The sequence below is a fragment of the Culex pipiens genome, chromosome 2 (assembly GCF_016801865.2).
Source record: "Culex pipiens pallens isolate TS chromosome 2, TS_CPP_V2, whole genome shotgun sequence".
NCBI classification, from domain to species: domain Eukaryota; kingdom Metazoa; phylum Arthropoda; class Insecta; order Diptera; family Culicidae; genus Culex; species Culex pipiens.
Window position 1 is genome coordinate 117,859,916 of NC_068938.1, and position 18,191 is coordinate 117,878,106.

The 18,191-nt window shown below is 41.9% G+C and overlaps 1 protein-coding gene across 5 annotated transcripts in view; it reads right to left on the minus strand.

Annotated features, from left to right (window-relative positions):
- LOC120417925 (protein unc-79 homolog) overlaps positions 1-18,191 on the minus strand; it is a 217,400-nt gene that overhangs the window by 184,596 nt on the left and 14,613 nt on the right. For all 5 annotated transcript variants that reach the window (XM_039580162.2, XM_039580161.2, XM_039580163.2 and 2 more), the window contains exon 6: positions 8,351-9,312. In XM_039580162.2, coding sequence (XP_039436096.1) covers positions 8,351-9,312 — 962 coding nt within the window. The remainder of the gene's footprint in view (positions 1-8,350; positions 9,313-18,191) is intronic.

Here is an 18,191-nt window from a genome sequence, read left to right on the forward strand (position 1 = left end):
TTGGTGCAAAAACGTATGACATTCGTGCGAAAGTCGCACGACATTGTCGTGCGACGTCGTACAATTGCACGGACGACAAACGACGGACGTCTGACGGACTTTTCAGTCAGGGGTTGCACAAGGTGCAATTTGGCACTGACGGTGAAACACATCTTAGCGGAATGCCCTGAGTTTGGAGAGCAGAGACGACGAACTGGAGTACCATCCAACGTCAGGGAAACCTTGGCTGATGATCGAGATATGGCGAAAAAAATTTAAAGGCTACTGAGATGTATGGAAAAGTGTAAAGATTAAACAGGGCACGAAATACTCATAGTTAAAAGGTCCTTAATAAATACAAAAAAAAATACTTTGAGATACGATTTTTTGAAAATAAAAACTGGGTTTTTCGTCATTTTCCCATTTTTGCGCGTGGCGCGTCTAAAATTTTGTATGGAAAATCCCCCTTTTTTCGAGCTTGGGAGTTTAGGTATTAAGGGCATCTGCAGCGCTGGAGAGCAAATCAAATTTGCACCCGGCTTATGGATACCGAGATCAAATTTGCCACCTTGAAAAAACTCCGTCACCCCTAGGGTAAATTTTTTTTTCTAATTTTTTTAATTTTTTTTTTTAATTTTTTTAATTTTTTTTTATTTTTTTATATTTTTAATTTTTTTTCAATTTTTTAATTTTTTTTCCATTTTTTATTTTTTTTTTAATTTTTTAATTTTTCTTCAATTTTTTAATTTTTTTCAATTTTTTTAATTTTTTTCAATTTTTTTTCAATTTTTTTTAATTTTTTTTCAGTTTTTAGAATTTATATTTTTTTAATTTTTTTACTTAAAATAACAATTTAAAAACATGTTTTTTCCATGCATCATTCCATTTGCCACACACGCAGAAAAATAAGGCATATTTAAATCAACAAAACGTTTTGTTGATTTGAAAATCATAATTTCGTGCTTGCCATTTCATTGGGGCACATAACTTTTTTAGACAAGAGTGTGTCCCTTTCACACCTTATGTAAACTGTCATTTGAGTGAAAGGGATACACTATTGCTTACAAAAGTTATGTGCCCTTTTGAAATGTTAGGCTCCATTTTTGTTGAAGCAACGCTAAAGGCTAGTATGGAGATCGGAAGGAAATGGGTCAAGAAACAGCTTTACGAACAGCAGAACTAAGAAGAGGGAGCGATTTCTTGGGGCTTTTCTTCACCCTCTCTGGCTTGCTTTCGCTACCGCTGCTGCCCATTTGAAATTTTTCTTGACCGATTCCTTCCGAAGTGCAAACACCGCTTAAAAGTCAAAGCAGCTTTTTCAAAACACCAATAGAATTTTGTGGAATTGAGAAAATCAAGGTTTGTTTCAACGCAATTTTTTTGTTGATTATATTCAACAAAAATTTTGTTGATTCAAACCTCGTACAGGCTGATTCTACAAAACATTTTTCTGCGTGCAGTAGCAAACCAGCAGAATAGCGGGTAGCAAAGTGAAATCCCGAAGAACTGAGAGCAAATTTGCTACCGCGACGGCGTTGACGTCGGGTGTAAATTTGATTTGCTTCGATGTTTGCTACCCGCGCTGGAGATGCACTAAGGAGAATAAATAGTCATCGCTACTGCCATAGAGTTATCTACGTGCGCATGTATTGCGTGTACGTACACGAAAAAGATTGAGGTTAAATTTTGTACCCGCCAGCAAAACAAATGGGGTGCTGGTGTGCGTGAGCTCGGGCTTAGATACCTCTATAAACTGGGGGGACTTTCATAGCCCGGGGTGACTTTGATAGGTTTTTCAAATGCCCGTTAAATTAATATCTAAACATTTTTGAGAATTTTGAGTATGTAAGCATTAAGGGATAGCTTATAATCGAACGTGTATGCAAAAATGCGACCGTTACATTCGTTGTAGCAAAATTAGTAGCCAAATCAAATTTCTATCAATATAACAGTCCAGGAAACTTGTCAAAGATGTGTTCCATGTGTTATTTACTCATCAATTGTACGAAATAAGACAACTGTTTACTTTGTAGAAGGTTGCAATCCGCTAAACAATTTAAAAATGAACCGAATTTTTGAAGATATGGGATTTATTCAAAAAATTAAAGTCATAAAACCGTATTAAAATATGATTTTTACAAGAACAAATCGTATATTACAAAAAAAATACAAATAACACCTGTCTGCTCTGATTTAGCTTGGAATTCGAGGGGAATGACACTCCCGAGATGAGCCCACGATTTAACCGCGATGTCCACGATTTGCCTCGATTAGCCGCGATTTGCGCGATTGGCGCGATTTGGCACGATTTCATCGCGATGTGAGCGCGATGTAGAAAAATCGCGCGATTTGAGCTGTCCACTGCTCGAATTAGTTTGACAGGAACCGAATGACAGTTTTCGCTGAATCCAGCAGTGAAAAAATAACAACAACAAATTTCAACGTGGCCGACGGAATTCTGGCTGGCATGAAACAAAAGCTGGTGTAGAATCTACACTGTAGATTCCATGAACATTTCTAACTTTAGCCGGAGTTTTTGGAGCAGCAAATCTGCAACAGACCAGAAAGGTAGCACATCCTGTGCTCCGGATCGAACCGATCAAGTTCTAGACGAGGAATCGGCCGGGTGACCAAGAAAGGGACAAATACAATCTCAACACGCTGTCGGAAAGGTTGGACGAGTGGCCATTCCGGGCATGGGGCCTGAGGATTAGACCGACATGCCCGATAGCTTAGGAACGAACAACAATGGGGTCATTCCGGAATTGGATTTTGCCAACCGTTGTAGATGGCCCCGTTTGCGATCATCATGTAGGACCGGGTGATACAAGTGCAACGCAAGTTCTTCCCTCTGTAAGGGGCGCAATATTTGTTCAATAATTGAAGGCCACTTTTAATTTTCAGCGTGATCTGAGCTGGAATCCGGAAGCTTTCAACCGGTACTTCATAAACGGGCTGGACATTCTTGCGAGCCGGGCATAGCTGGATATTGTTCCTAACTTCATCAAAATTAAAAACACTAAAAAAGAACCGACCGAACCACCTGAAGCCGAACCGCTCCTGTTGTCCACATCGCTGATGAAACGGCGAACTCCACCGCCGGCAGCGCCGGTCCAACGACGGGCATTCCATTGTAGCTTGGCATTAACTCGCCTCTGGATTTACGATTCTACACGGACGAAGTCGAGGACAAAATCGTCCTGCGGAACAGCAAAAAAGGTTGCGAGCGGGAAAAGGAGAAGTAACGTCGCGAGCATCAGGAAGAGATGAAACTGTGGGACAATCAGAACGAGTGCAACTGGGACGACGAAGATTGTGGATTCAACGGCGGTGACGACAAACCTATGTTCAAGTCCCGGGACTCGCCGATTGACAGTCACAAAGCAACAGCATTGGCAATTGGCCAACCAACGATCACGACCAGTGTCGCCTTCCACTCATCAAAACTTAGACCAAGGTCCCAACAGCTTCAGCCACGGTCCTCCCTACGGTCAAGCACCACCATCAAATTTACGCCGGTCATCTGTACCGCCGTTCAACTTTCCGCCCAACACGGCACTGCCGGGAAGTACCGGCCACATCAATTCCGGATCTTCATCGGCTCCGCCAAATAAATACAACAACTTCAACTACGGTGGTGGCGGGAATAATTACGGCGGAACAGGGCATCGAAATGTACACCGACGATCATCATAACTTTACGCAATAACCATCTCCGCTAGATGTCGTAATCCAGAGCAGGTGGCCACTTGACCGAGGAGGAGGAAGCAGCACGTGCCGGTGGTAGATTTACCGGAGTTGGTGTTAGCAAACCAGGGCTACAATTTGGAGGAGGCGCCGTGGGACTGACCGGATATTTTGGCGGAAGATTAAGACGCATGCATGAAAATTTAAAAGAATATGGAGTCAATCTAAGAGTGAATCTGATTAGACAATCTAATAAAAAAAAAAAAAAAAAATGTCTTTCATTATAAATTAACAAAAGTCGTGAATTCAATCAATGTAAAAGCTGAAAAACGAGAGAATAGGAATTAAACGCAGTTTTCTTATGACTTAAAGTCGTCCAAACTGCAGCTTCAGGACGAGCCCTAACAAACATCCGGCACTACGACATCGGAGCTAATCTCGGTCACCAAACGACGATGGCTAGCGCTGCTCGGAATCGCGCTGGTTCGCATCTGCACTGGGTACTTCCTGTATCGCGAGGAGCAGGGCAACTGCACCGACTACCTTGTAGAAGCCCCGGATTGCGGACGGCGCAAAGCGGGACCGGATCTGGTGCCAACTCAACCGCGGTGAACGCGTTTAAGCAGGATTGAATCGGATACTCGTTGTCTTCGCACTGGTATCGCGGCGCCAGCGTATTGTCCCAATCGGCATGACTCACGGTCCGTTGACGTCGTGCCTTGGCCTGCTTCCTGCTGCTCGATGTTCATATTTCCTTAATTTTGACCACGCCCTCAGTAGGGTAGGGTAGTCATCAATGAGACACTTTTGGTTTTCAACTTTCAACGATTTTTTAAATTTTTTCATCAGCATGTTTTAATGAGCTTTTTGTTACATTTCCTTTCTTTTAATGTGTTCTAACATTGACCAAAATATGAGATCGATCCGACATCTACAGCCAGAGTTATTCAACTGTCTCATTGTAGAAGCACTTGGCAGGAACAATGAGACAGCTGGGGAACAATGAGACACTCTATGAAAATCAATACTTTTCTCGTAAAACATCATGTTTTTGTATTGTTCCATAGCAGGTGACTTGCCTTCAACAATTTAGAGCAATTTTGCCAACATGAAACTTTAATTAACAAAAGTTATACTAAAAAGTATTTAAATTTTGTAAAATCCATTTATTTACACCAAACAACTTTGTATTTTTGGTTAAATGCATAGCATAGCATAGCATTGGTCTACCCGTAGCTGCTACTTCGACTTTGTATTTTTGGTTAAATGAGGTTAAAACTCTATAAATATGCCAAGATTACTTTCAATTCATGTTTTGAAAGATTTCCATCGATTTTGAAAAGTTCATTGAAGAAAAATCAAAGTGTCTCATTGTTACCCATGGGCTGAAATGAGTGGGGAACAATGAGACAGCCCTGGATTCTGGGTATATTCTTAATTTTGGCCAAACCTAATGAAAGGACATTGTAGCCCAACTCAATCCCTATAGAACGTCGAATGAAATTTGAAGAAATATTAGTTTTGGTGTAGATGGCAGCCTACGAGCGAAAAAGTATTTTTTGTCCAAAATTTACTTCTACACCCCAGAATCAAAAATTTATGAATAACTTCTCAAGGGGGCGTCCATAACCAAAGCCACTATTATGGCAGATGTGTATTTAGTAGACACACCTTTCCCCAAAATATGAGCCTGATTGATTGAAACTACGACTTGTGAGAGCCATTTTATCATTGTTCCCCGTGTCTCATTGATGACTACTCTACCCTACTCAAATACAACTAGCTCATCACATTCGACTCTCCTTCTTTATTCGAATTCTCCGGTGCATCGTCACGCTGTTCCGGCCGGCGGCCGACTGGCAGCCGTTTTGGTCCACGAACTTTTTCGTTGCGAATCGTCGGTCAGATTGTCCTCGACGTCAGCGTCCGACATGCCGTCGTCGTTTTGTCCGATTCGGCGGCGCCTTTGTCGTCACTTTCCGGGTCGCCGCCTGCTGCGGTGGCAGTAGAGTCGTTGTTGATTTTTTTGGGTTTTTCTGCTTGTCCTTATTTTTGGTCGCCTTCTTGATGAGCTCCACCAGAAGTGGGTCAACTGAAGCCGTAGCCGTTCAGGACTGCTTTTTTGTCGGATCGAAGGTTGCGGTCACTGGTTCGGGGCCAAGGATGCGGTCGGAGGCTTGCGTACCGTACAAATCTGTTTTTTTCTTCATCGTGTCCTCGACCGCGTCCGGATCGACGCGCTTTTTGTACCCGAGCGAGAGGAGGATGACCAGCAGGTACGCCTTAAATCCTTGCTGCTACTTGCCAGCAGGTGCCGTAGCAGCTCGTACGAGCCATGGCTGGTCCATGCCGGCAAATTTGGGAGATTTGTTCGTAAGTTGCAAAACGAGTTTCAACGACGAGAAGACTCCACCGTCGGATTGCAGATCGGACAGCGATTCTGCCAGAACTTACGTGAACAATCCCCACGGGTTCAACTCGACGTTGATTGAACTCAACCGACTCAACTTCGTCACCGTTCCGTTTTTGAGCAAGTCCTCCAGGAAGCAGGAATTTTTCACCCTGAACGGTAGAAGAAGACGGTTTGGGACAGACCGCGCAGCCTGCCTCCTATGTCCAATCGAATGTAACGCTAAATCGGCGCCGCGGTCGTCGAAGCGCCATCTCCGTCCCCACCATCGCTCCCCTGCTGATCTACGTCCTGCCCAAACGAAAGAAAACAACTAAACGATTACTAAAACCCGAAACTTGCTGGTCCAGGTCATCACAGGCGAAATAGTTCCGGCTTACTACCGTCTCACGGATCTGCCGCAATCCGTCCTGAAAAAACTAGAAATTTTGTTTATTTACATCAGAAGACTGCTCGAATCAACAAAAATAAACATTGAAACAGTGCGCCCAATTTCGTGGGAAACTGATAGAACGAATATTTTCTGGCAACTCTGACTGCATGAATGAAAATTTTCATTCGAGCACGATCTAAGCACGATGAGCGCGATGAGCGCGATCTGGCGCGATTTGGCACGATGAGCGAAAAAAAACCGCGATGAAGGTGCGATGAGCAAAGATGGAAGAATTTAACGCGATTAGGTGCGATTTCAATGAAATCGCGAAGTGTCATCCCCCTCGTTGGAATTAGCTGATACAACCGAAGTTTTTACAGGTATGGGATTGATAGGGTATTACTAAATATTTCCTTAACCAAACATTAACCAGTTGCAGGATACAACACGTGATAAATACTCAAAATTGAACTGCTGCAAGCTTTAGGAGAAATACTTGTCATGAGTATGAACTGATTCTTTAGTTTTTTGTATGAAATGGTCAAGGTGAAATCCGGAAGGCGTGATCAGACAAATCTCGTCTCGTAAAATGCCACCGGGACCGTCTGGGATCGAACCCAGGCCGACTGGGTGAGAGACAATCACGCAATCGGCAATACCTCTACACCACGGTTCCCGGTTTTTGTTAACATAATATTTAATTTTTGCTTGTGCTTGTGATTTCGATTTTATATTTTAAATCATCTTTGTATTTATGTTCCTGGTTATTGTTTGCTTAAGAAAATATCAAATTTATTCTTCAAAATCCAATAATACCACTAACAATCTCAAACCTGTCAAAATTTCGGTTGTACAAGATAAATCAGAGCACACACGTGATAATTGGGTCCTAAAATGAAGCTTAGATTGCTGATATTATTGTTTACAGCGATAAAGCTTATTTTTCTGAGTACAATGACCCTTTGTACGAACACAAAGAGTTTAAAATGGATTTTTAAATCAATTTTGAAAAATTAACCTCGCGGTCCTTCTTGACAGAAAAGCTCCTACTTGACAGCTCATTCCAAGGGGACCATAGTTAATCCATCGGAAAAATGTTGTCCTGTCAAAAAAAAAATTTGCATTAAAATGAAAAAAAGTGATCATAAATGGTTTTTAATCGTGTTTTTTACCGTTGTGCATAAAAATTGACATAGGGCTTTAGTACCCAATTGTAGACAAAAAATATGTAATAATCTAATATTTTTCGTAAAAAAAAATATTTTAACACGGTTTTATGATTTTAATTTCTGAATAAATCCCATTTATTCCTAAATTCAGTTAAAACACAATTTTTCAAATGTATGGCGGTTTGCTACCTTCTACAAAGTAGTTTCTTTTCTTATTTTGCACATTTTGATGATTAAATGACACATGAAACACATCATTTGATAAGTTTTCTGAACTGTTAGTATAAAGTTTCCAATAAATAATAAAAGGATTTAAAACAAAAAATTTAAAATAAGGATATCTCAGATATTTCTCGATCAATCATTTCGCTCTTAGAAGCATTGGAAAGCTGAGAAAATTTCCTATAAGACGTATTTGAAAGTAGCGATGACTATTTTTTCCTGAAATGTTTGTTCTAGAAAACACGCCGTGATCCCTTTAACAGTCGACGCAAGCTTTCGCAATCCCAGTTCTATCGAAAATAAATCACTTTTGGCTACTTTTGTCAGTTGTCAATGATATTTTTTTCGTTCAATTAGACATTTTAGAGGCATCAATGAGCCCGTCGTGACTGGGATGAACTCTGTAGGTTACACCCTTTTGAAGACTTATCATTTATTCTGTGGGGATTGAGCTTTAGTTATTTTAATAGCTATCCATATAATTACAAAGTGCGAAGTTCAATTACTTACAAATAGAGCTTCGTCGCGGCAAAGGCAGTTCCTTTTCTTTGGCCTGTTTCGTTCCACTGCTTCTGCTCTCTTTATCTTTGTTAAGCTCAGCTTGCATGCCATGCTTCATAATTCTTACGCCATCTCCGAACATGTTAAATAACTGCACTAGTGGAATTAAAATTTCCAATTTAGTCAAATTTTGCAACCAATGGAGTGCTTGCTCTTGAACTTTAGCCGTAGTTTTCTCAAATCTAATAATAACAAAGTTGTACATAGCTTTAGCATCAAAACCAAGTGGCGACATTTCTGGGTCTAATATTTTGCTCAGCACAATTTTTAGTTCCATCAGCTCTTTTTCTGGTACGTCATTAGTAACAGCTTCCATATAATGAGGCATTACTGTATCATAAATTTTCTGTGTAATAATTTCATACGGTATCAAGCAAATTAATCTTTGCAATCCTTCCTTCAAATGCGATGTCCTAGATGCCAGCGTATCCCAATGGCCGCCAACTCTCGAGAACTCTGGTGGATGAGGCAGGAGACAATCTATAAATTCCTTATAGTGACTATCGCAAACATCCTTTAACCATCCGCATACGTGATCCTGTTTAAGTTTTTCCAATGTGCTTTCTACCTGTCCATCGTATGAATATGCCGTAACATGAAACCAATGGAATAGCATCGACAAAAGTCTGCCCAATATTTCCGGTGGTGTGTCAGCAGTTGGTTTACACCTTCCCACGAGCAACCATATACCGTACCGTCCTAAAAGTTGACGATCGTCCAGGGTAAGCATATCCTGGGCTCCATTGGTTGAATTATTTTTGGCATCATTACAGAAATCTTTTCCAAAGTCTAAATTGAGTGGTTTTGCTTCTCTAAGCAAACTAATTACTGCTTCAACGAGATACGCTTGCATCTCGGCATCCATCTGGGCATTGTTCGGCAGACTTCGGTGAAACACATGATCAACACCTCTGAAAATAAAAAAAAAGTTAACAATGAATTGATCTAATCTATAACAACCGATCGATTCTCAATCAATTTCCAAAAAAACAATGATATTTTTATTTGTGTTAAAGAGGAAATTAAATAAGTGTCGGAGGTCGCAAATTGTTAAGTTTTTGTTATTGCACCCTGATATTGATACACTGCCCATATTTGAAAAATCGGCTATTATGCCAAATCAAGTATTCCGAGAAAAACGCGTTTTAGTGTTTGTCACAACATATCCGTCAAGGCAATTTCCCATAAGAGTGGCATATCAGCCGTTTGGTTTTTTGCATCGGCAGCCAAGTCTAAACACTCAATCAAAAAAAAATTCAAACCATCCACATTAACGACCCCCGGGTCTTTCGTGGTCTCTATTGCAAGTTTCTGCTCGAACCTAGGAGTCCGAAGGCTTGAATGGGGAGAGCACCCAAACCTCTTTCTACTCCAAGGAACCATCTACCCCAGTGTTTGAACTGACGACCTTTGGATTACGAGTCCAACCATCGCCAGCGATTCCACCGGAGTAGGCTTGGTTTGTTGTGTTGTTTATACTTATGGCATGGAGCGACTCCTACACCTGGAATGACTTAACGGCCTAACAACCAAGGCCGGGACCGACATTTTACTTCCTCATCCGATGGAAGGTTGCCTCCAGCTGCTAAGCCTCGTTTTCTTTGGCGCGTTTGTTGCCACATTAGAATTAACGTGGTGGAAGATTTCACGGTCTGTTGGTGCGTAGAGTGGCCAACGCCTTGTTCAGGCGCCCAACGGAATATTCTAGCTGCTAAGTTAGCTAGGCCATCTAAAATTGACCAACCTACCCTGAGTCATCGTATTTTATCTAGGAACAGTAGACGGAAGAAACAAACTGACCCTGAAGCCACGATTTTCCATCGGGCGTCTAAATATCGACATGCTGTTGTACATGTACTCGCTGGCCAGAGTGATTCAGTTCATCTCGGAGCCGACTACTTGCTGAAGAGTTACGGTCTGTTGATGCACTTATCGTCCGACTTGAGAAATAGGTGTAAAGGTGGACATGATTTAGCGTAGAAGTAAATAACCAGCAAAATGTAAATCGAACAAATGATAATATCACGTTTCTTAGAAAACCAGTGACCAAAACTGCATCTTCTCTCAGAGTTTGAATATCTTTAAGCATATTTTTTTATGGGTATAAATATTTCAAAATTTGAAGGGTAACTTAATAAAGATAATTTCTTAAATTATTTTTTTTATTACACTTTACATATACTTGAAAATGTTTCTTTGTGAAGTTTTAGTCTAAAAACATTATTTAAAAATCAAATACATTCGAATTTATTTTTTCGTTTTCTGTTCTCGATTTTCATTTGTTTTTTTTTTCACGTTGTTTTTGGATTAATTAATTATTCAACTTCAAAAGTACCGACCAGGACTTGAACCGTGTTCTATTGAAGTAATTTGTGTGTGCCTATTGAACGCCGAATTCCGGGTATAAATTCCGATTTTATTGTTTATTCGTCAAGCTTATGTAGACTACTTACAATTTTCTTACATACTAGATATTATTTCTATTGTATAGATTTTTTCGTAGTTCCGGTTTAGACATGTCGAAATGTAATCTGAGGGTTTATATTTCCTGCTGGGAAGCGGTGCTCAGGAGGAAGTTATTCATCTGGTTCTCAGGGTGTCATTCTTTTCGACTTCGATGCCGTTTGCTTGCTCTCGAGGCCACCCTCGAACGTAATGACGTGGTTGATGAAGATTGTGTAGCCTTGATTACTTCAAGGGTCTTAGAACTTTGGACCATAGGCTGTCATCCGAAGTAGATCGGTGTCCTCAAGCCTGGTTTGGGAGCGATCACTAAACTGTACAGTTCTGGTTTGTGTTCTAAGAAAGAATCTCCTTTATTTGGTGGCTCCTGGCCCTTTTATATGAGTTTGGTTACATTTCTTACATCGTATTTGTAGAGTTTACTCATTAGAGATATCTGGAGTTGGCTCTCTTTGTTTATGGCCTGAAGTGTCCTTTGCGCTGGATCAGCATTATCCAGCGCATATTGAACCGATTGTTATGTAATTTGAGTCCTGGGCCTGGCTGTGTGTGGCTCACTCAGCCAGGCAGGGGTCTGAAAAGTTCTGGCACCGTGCCAGCACACTCTTGGTCGTCACCGCTGTTGTCTCCACAATGGAGCATATTTCGTTGAGCAAAAGGCTGCTCTCCCCTGTCCCCAAAAGATGGGGTGTATCCCATTTGGCATAATGGTCATTTGTTATAATGATGTTAAAATTTCAAAATTAAGGTAATATTAGAATTGCTTTAAGAAGACCACATTAGGTTGTGATAGCTGCCGGCGAAAGCTGATTTTTTCTTTCTTTAAGATTTTTTTTCTCGTTTTGAAATCTGCTGGTTATGGGTAACCAGAACTTTAAACGTTTGTTCAAAACGTTGATCCACATGCTGAATATTGTTCCCAGGGCTATTTTAAGTCATTGAGCCAAATATGTTCGACATTTATGAAGGTTTGTATTTCCTTTAAAGAAAGGGACACTTTCTAGGCTTGCGATAACTGCACAGAAAAACGTTGAATTTTGGAAGGTTGAAATTATGGTTGGTTGAATATTACCTTCTGTCTGATAGCGGCAACGACGACGAAAGTGCACACCAACAGGAGGACAATAACCCCGCAGATGAAGCAAAGGAGGCAAAAATGCTCGCGTGTTCTTTGCCTAGGGTGAGAGACAGGCCACCAATGATACATGTGGTCGATACTTTGGCGTCTACTGTTGATGATCTATTGCTACCGTCAAACGTACAATATTTCATCAAAGTAACAAAAGTTGCGGTGCAAGTGCTCGCGCTGTCCCAAGCGGATTATGCCAAGGTTTTGGAAGTGTTCAAAGCCAATAATGTGAAATTTTTCACGTACGACCGCCGTGACCAAAAAATGGTCAAGGTCGTGCTCCAAGGACTGGCGGAGATGGACATTTCCGAGGTCACCGAGGAGCTGAAGAACCTCGACATCACGCCTCGAGAGGTAAAAGTGCTGTCGAAGAAGACCACAGCGACAGGTACACATGTATTGTACCTGTTATATTTCGACAAGGGTACAGTAAAATCCAGGACCTCCGACTGGTAAAGTGCTTTTCCGGATACTTGGTGAAGTGGAGGGTTTTCACCAAGCGGCCAACCGACGCCGCACAATGCCACCGTTGCCAAAAATTTGGCCACGGATCCCGCAACTGTAACCTGCCCCCGCGATGCGTCAAGTGTGGCAAGGATCACCTCACCGAAGGCTGCCCTCTACCCCGGAAGGCGACGCTGAAGGATACCGGAAACGCTGAGCAGCACAAGCCTAGCGTGAAATGCGCTAACTGCGGTGGAAACCACACCGCCAACTTTCGCGGATGCACGTCCCGGTAGTCGTACATCGAGCAGCAGGAAAAGAAGAGGAAGCCGCCAGCCAGTTCACTGACTAAACCCGCAGCAGATCGCAGTTCGGCGCATCCACCCGGATGGTCGCGAACGTACGCAAGCGTAGCAGCAGCCAGCTTAGAACCTGCCCCAGCGCAGGTCGACGCTGCCGATGGTGACCTGTTCTCGCTGTCGGAGTTCCTCATCCTCGCGAGGGACATGTTTCACCGTCTGAGTAGCTGCCGTAACAAGCAGCAACAATTCATGGCGCTATCAGAGCTCATGATGAAATATGTCTGCATCGTTTGAGCCCTCAACGACACGTCGATTCACGCCGTCAACATTGGTTTTGACTTAAATATTCTGTGATATAGTCCTAAGCTTTCCCTTCCCCTGTCCCTCTTCCTAAGTAATTTTTGCAGTTTTTTTGTGATTTTTTCCTGCACTTGCTTATCCCTTAATCCTAGAAACAATAGTAATCATTTGATTAATGTATTAAGCCGTAGCTGAAAAAATTTCCACAACACTACATAATGTAATTAACTCAACAAATTGTACATCGATAAGCACACACAAATAAATAAATATGAAATAAATATGAAAATGTGTTCCATTATCCGGGCCAAATCGAGACACATGGGGTGAATTGAGAAGTGATTTTAGCAATGTTTTTGCACAATATTTGAATATTTTTTAATTTGTTTCAGTAGGAATAGACACAGAACAACAAAATTAGTTTCTAAATTTGAACTTTTATGTCTAAAAACAGCTGTTCTGACTTTATTGTCGAAAATTTACCAACACATTCAAACCACGGGGTACCAAAGAAGTTGGTTTGTTTGACTCAAAAACATGTTTTTTTGTAAAGCCCCACAACGTCCCTAACAATGGGCTATGCCCTGTTCGTGGACTCGCTCTTAAGGTTTCCCAACAACATGGTTGAGCTCAACCGCCTCAAATTGTAGATTTAAATTAACATTATGATGATCTGTAAGTTCATTGGCCAAATAAGAATTTGCGGAAGACATTTCAGAGGATTTGAAAAAGACACCTGCTGGGAAGCTTTGCCTGAGACCTGATGCTAAACATATATTGTTGTTGGCGGCATTTATGGTTTATTTTAATAGTCAGGACCCGGTGCCTGCAATCCCCGTTACAGTTTATATGGAATTCCAATAAGATTGTAACAGAAAAATCAGGCTTCGGGTCCAGACTGTTAATGAAAAGAATCAATATGAGCAGCTACAGGATTATTCTCCACAACATTAAATAAGACATATTATATTTTGATTTGTGACCCTCTGAAATGTTATTCCCGAAACAGCGCCACCAATCATTTGGTGGCGGCTTCAGCAAGCTTCGTCAGTATCACGGGCCTGGGTCTGAAAAGTTCTGGCACCGTGCCAGCACCGCGCCGAAAACCTTAAGTGGCACACTCTTGGTCGTCACCGCTGTTGTCTCCACAATGGAGCATATTTCGTTGAGCAAAAGGCTGCTCTCCCCTGTCCCCAAAAGATGGAGTGTATCCCATTTGGCATAAAGCCATTTGGCATAATGGTCATTTGTTATAATGATGTAAAAAATTTCAAAATTAAGGTAATATTAGAATTGCTTTAAGAAGACCACATTAAGTTGTGATAGCTGCCGGCGAAAGCTGATTTTTTCTTTCTTTAAGATTTTTTTCTCGTTTTGAAAGCTGCTGGTTATGGGTTACCAGAATGTCGTAGCTGACGTGGAAAGACGCCATTTTCTCAGGCTTTTCAAAACTTTTCAAACGCAGCGCGTGCTTAGTTCTCCAAAGTTCGCGAATAGACTAATTGTTCTCCAGAACTAAATTCTCACCGAAGCTTCTCAGACCGACGTCTTTGTAAATCACATTCTCGTTTGTAGAGATTCTCTTTCTCTCATTTCGTTACGCTCATTGGTGTTGAGCCGAACCGGCAACGTTCGACTTTGGCTACGCTCACCATCTTCACCACACCATTGGTGGTGTAGTGTGTGTGTGAACGATATTTCTCTCTAGCATTATTTGAACTTTTCACAGATAAACAGACAAGCGCTAAATTAATTCATTTATTTAATCGATCGTAGTAACTATTTACGATACGAAACACAGTCAATCATGAAATATTATTATTAATATTTTCTACCAGGCTTATCTCCGACACAGAACTTTAAACGTTTGTTCAAAACGTTGATCCACATGCTGAATATTGTTCCCAGGGCTATTTTAAGTCATTGAGCCAAATATGTTCGACATTTATGAAGGTTTGTATTTCCTTTAAAGAAAGGGACACTTTCTAGGCTTGCGATAACTGCACAGAAAAACGTTGAATTTTGGAAGGTTGAAATTATGGTTGTTTGAATATTACCTCTCTTTTGAGTAATATTAGCTAAAAAGTTTGTAAAAATGTGAACCTGATGGATATTCATCAGAAACTGATGAATATTCACCAATTTCTGATTTAAAATTAATCATTTCTTTACGCAAAATCTGTCACCATTTCCTGATGAATATTACCATAATTTGTTTTCTGTGTGCGGAAAAAAGTTGAATTTCCTGTCTAAAGCTGAATTTTCTTCATTGAACAGGGGAAAATGCGCTTCAGCTGTGGTCAACTTGTGTCAGCAGTTATCACAAGTCAAGAAAATTTCACCTTATTTCATGAAAATTTAGAATTTAAACATATAGGGGTAATTCAACTCATGTTAGTAGTTATCAAAAGTAAAGAGAATTTTCCTTTGTTTTGATTGGTCGGCTTTCTCAGTCCATTATTTAAAGAAGGGAAAAAACTCACTGACTTGTTATGACTACTAAAAAAAAAATCAAACCATCCACATTAACGACCCCCGGGTCTTTTGTGGTCTCTATTGCAAGTTTCTGCTCGAACCTAGGAGTCCGAAGGCTTGAATGGGGAGAGCACCCAAACCTCTTTCTACTCTAAGGAACCTTCCACCCCAGTGTTTGAACTGACGACCTTTGGATTGCGAATCCAAACGCCGCCAGCGATTTCACCGGAGTAGGCTTGGTTTGGTGTGCATGGAGACGACTCCTACACCTGGAATGACTTAACGGCCTAACAACCAAGGCCGGGACCGACAATTTACTTCCTCATCCGATGGAAGGTTGCAGCAGATGGGAATCGAACCCAGAACTACTAACACAAGTTGAATTTTCCCTTCTTTAAATAATGGAAAATTCTCTTTACTTGTGATGACTACTAACACGAGTTGAATTATTCCTATATGTTTGAGTTTTCTGTCCAATCAAGAAGGGCAAATTCTCTTGACTTGTGATAACTGCTGACACAAGTTTAATTTTCCCTTCTTTAAAGAAGAGAAAACTCTCTTGACTGCTGATACAAGTTGAATTATCCCTTCTTTAAAGAAGGGAAAGCTCTTTGACTGCTGATATAGAAGAATATTTTTAAAGTAAGGGAAAACTCGCTTGAGTTGTGACCACAGCTAAAGCGCATTATCCCCTTTTAATGAAGAAAATTCAACTTTAAATTTGTTATAAGCAGTTGTCACAAGTCTAGAAAGTGAAACCGGCTCCGTGGCTTAATATAATGGTTACGGCTTCTGCCTCATAAGCAGAAGGTTCAGGGATCAAATCCCGGTCGGTACCTTTGAAATTTGGAATCAGAAATTTGTACTTTGAACATGAACAAAAACGAAAATGAATCAGGTGGGACCTTTGGATTGGTGGTCGGGACGCTAAGCAGTCGGCCATCATAAGGTTTACACTCTAGCAGTGAAATGATCCGTAGTGTTGAAACATGTTATCTTCTCATATTAAATACGCGCTGATCACCGATTTGCCTGCCGGGATTGGAAGTATCAAATATAGATCGAGCTTCCTTCAGATGCTTGCTTCTATGTTTAGGCGGGGCCGAACAATGCCCAGCGACCTCGGAATTGGACCGCAAGGAGTAATTCTGAATTCTGTAATTCTGAAATGGGTCGTTGGAAGCAGCGCGAGGGCTATCACCACCTAATACCCGGGACTGAGATAAGTTGTATCAGCATTCGGCATATACATAGTCTGATACAAACTATACTTTCCCATAATATCGCTACCGGCTAGCGGGTATTGGATTGGACCACACACACACACACAGTTGTCACAAGTGTATCATAGCTTTCCCGTCCAATCGCCGTCTCCTGATGCTTCCCAACCTTTCAGCTGCAGCCAGCCACCCCGTCTGGCTTTACACGCGTCGCCCACAGCTCAGCAATGTAATCTGTACTATCAAAACGCCGGTGGCATGAACGGTACAATAAGCGATTACCTACACGCTAGTTCAGGGGAATACTACGATTTCAATGCGCTGACGGAGACCTGGCTGAAGGATCACACGCTCTCCGTTCACATCTTCGGACCTGAATATGAAACCTTCCGTTGTAATCGCGGGCCGGATAACAGCAAGAAAACTGAGGGTGGTGGAGTTCTCATCGCCGCACGCAAAAGCTTCAAGCCTCGTCGGATTCATCAGGACAACTGGAAGACGGTAGAGCAAGTATGGGTTTCGCTGAAGCTATCGGATCGTGTGCTGTATCTCTGCGCGGTTTACTTCCCACCGGATCGCACTTACGACAAAGACTTGTACAAAGCTCACCTGGGATCCGTGCGATCTATTGTAGAACGAGCCCGTCCAATCGACGATATTTTTGTCGTCTGCGATTTCAATCTCCCAAAGTTGAATTGGACGCACTGTCGAAACGGATTTCTTTTTCCAGACCCCGACCGATCCCAGTTCCATTCCTGTGCCCGTGATCTTCTCGACAGTTACAGTGAGAGCACTCTGCAGCAGATCAGCCACGTGACAAACGAGGAGTCGGAGTCTAGATCTCTGCTTCGTTAGTGTACGTGACACCGCCCCTGTAGTCACCGCCGCGGCGGTTCCACTCGCCAAGGTAGTCGCACTCATCCGGCACTCATTATATCGGTCGACGGCAGCTGTAGCACCGAGTACCGAGAAGAGATCGCCCTGGTCCGATACAACATTCGGCGCGCCGACTTCGAGTGTTTGTCGACACGTATCCCGCACGCACTGTGACATTCGAACCGATCCGGTACGATTACCGCAAGGCTGACATTAACGGAATCGCTGAGATATTAACGAGCACTGACTGGACTAATACGCTAGACCCAGACGATGTTAATGTGGAGGTGCAGACCTTTTCTAACATTCTCTCGTACGCAATTGACCGTCACGTACCCAAAAAAGCAATCCTGCCCCCCGATCGCATCCCGTGGCAGACCAACGAGTTGAAGAAGCTGAAATCCAAAAAACGAGCCGCTCTCAAAAAGTTTTCCCGAAGGCGCACACTACCACTCAGAGACCACTACCTTCGACTGAACCAACGGTACAAGACCCTGAACAATCACTGTTACAACCGCTATCGATACCGGATCCAACAAAAACTGAAATCTAATCCGAAGGCCTTCTGGAAACACTTCAAT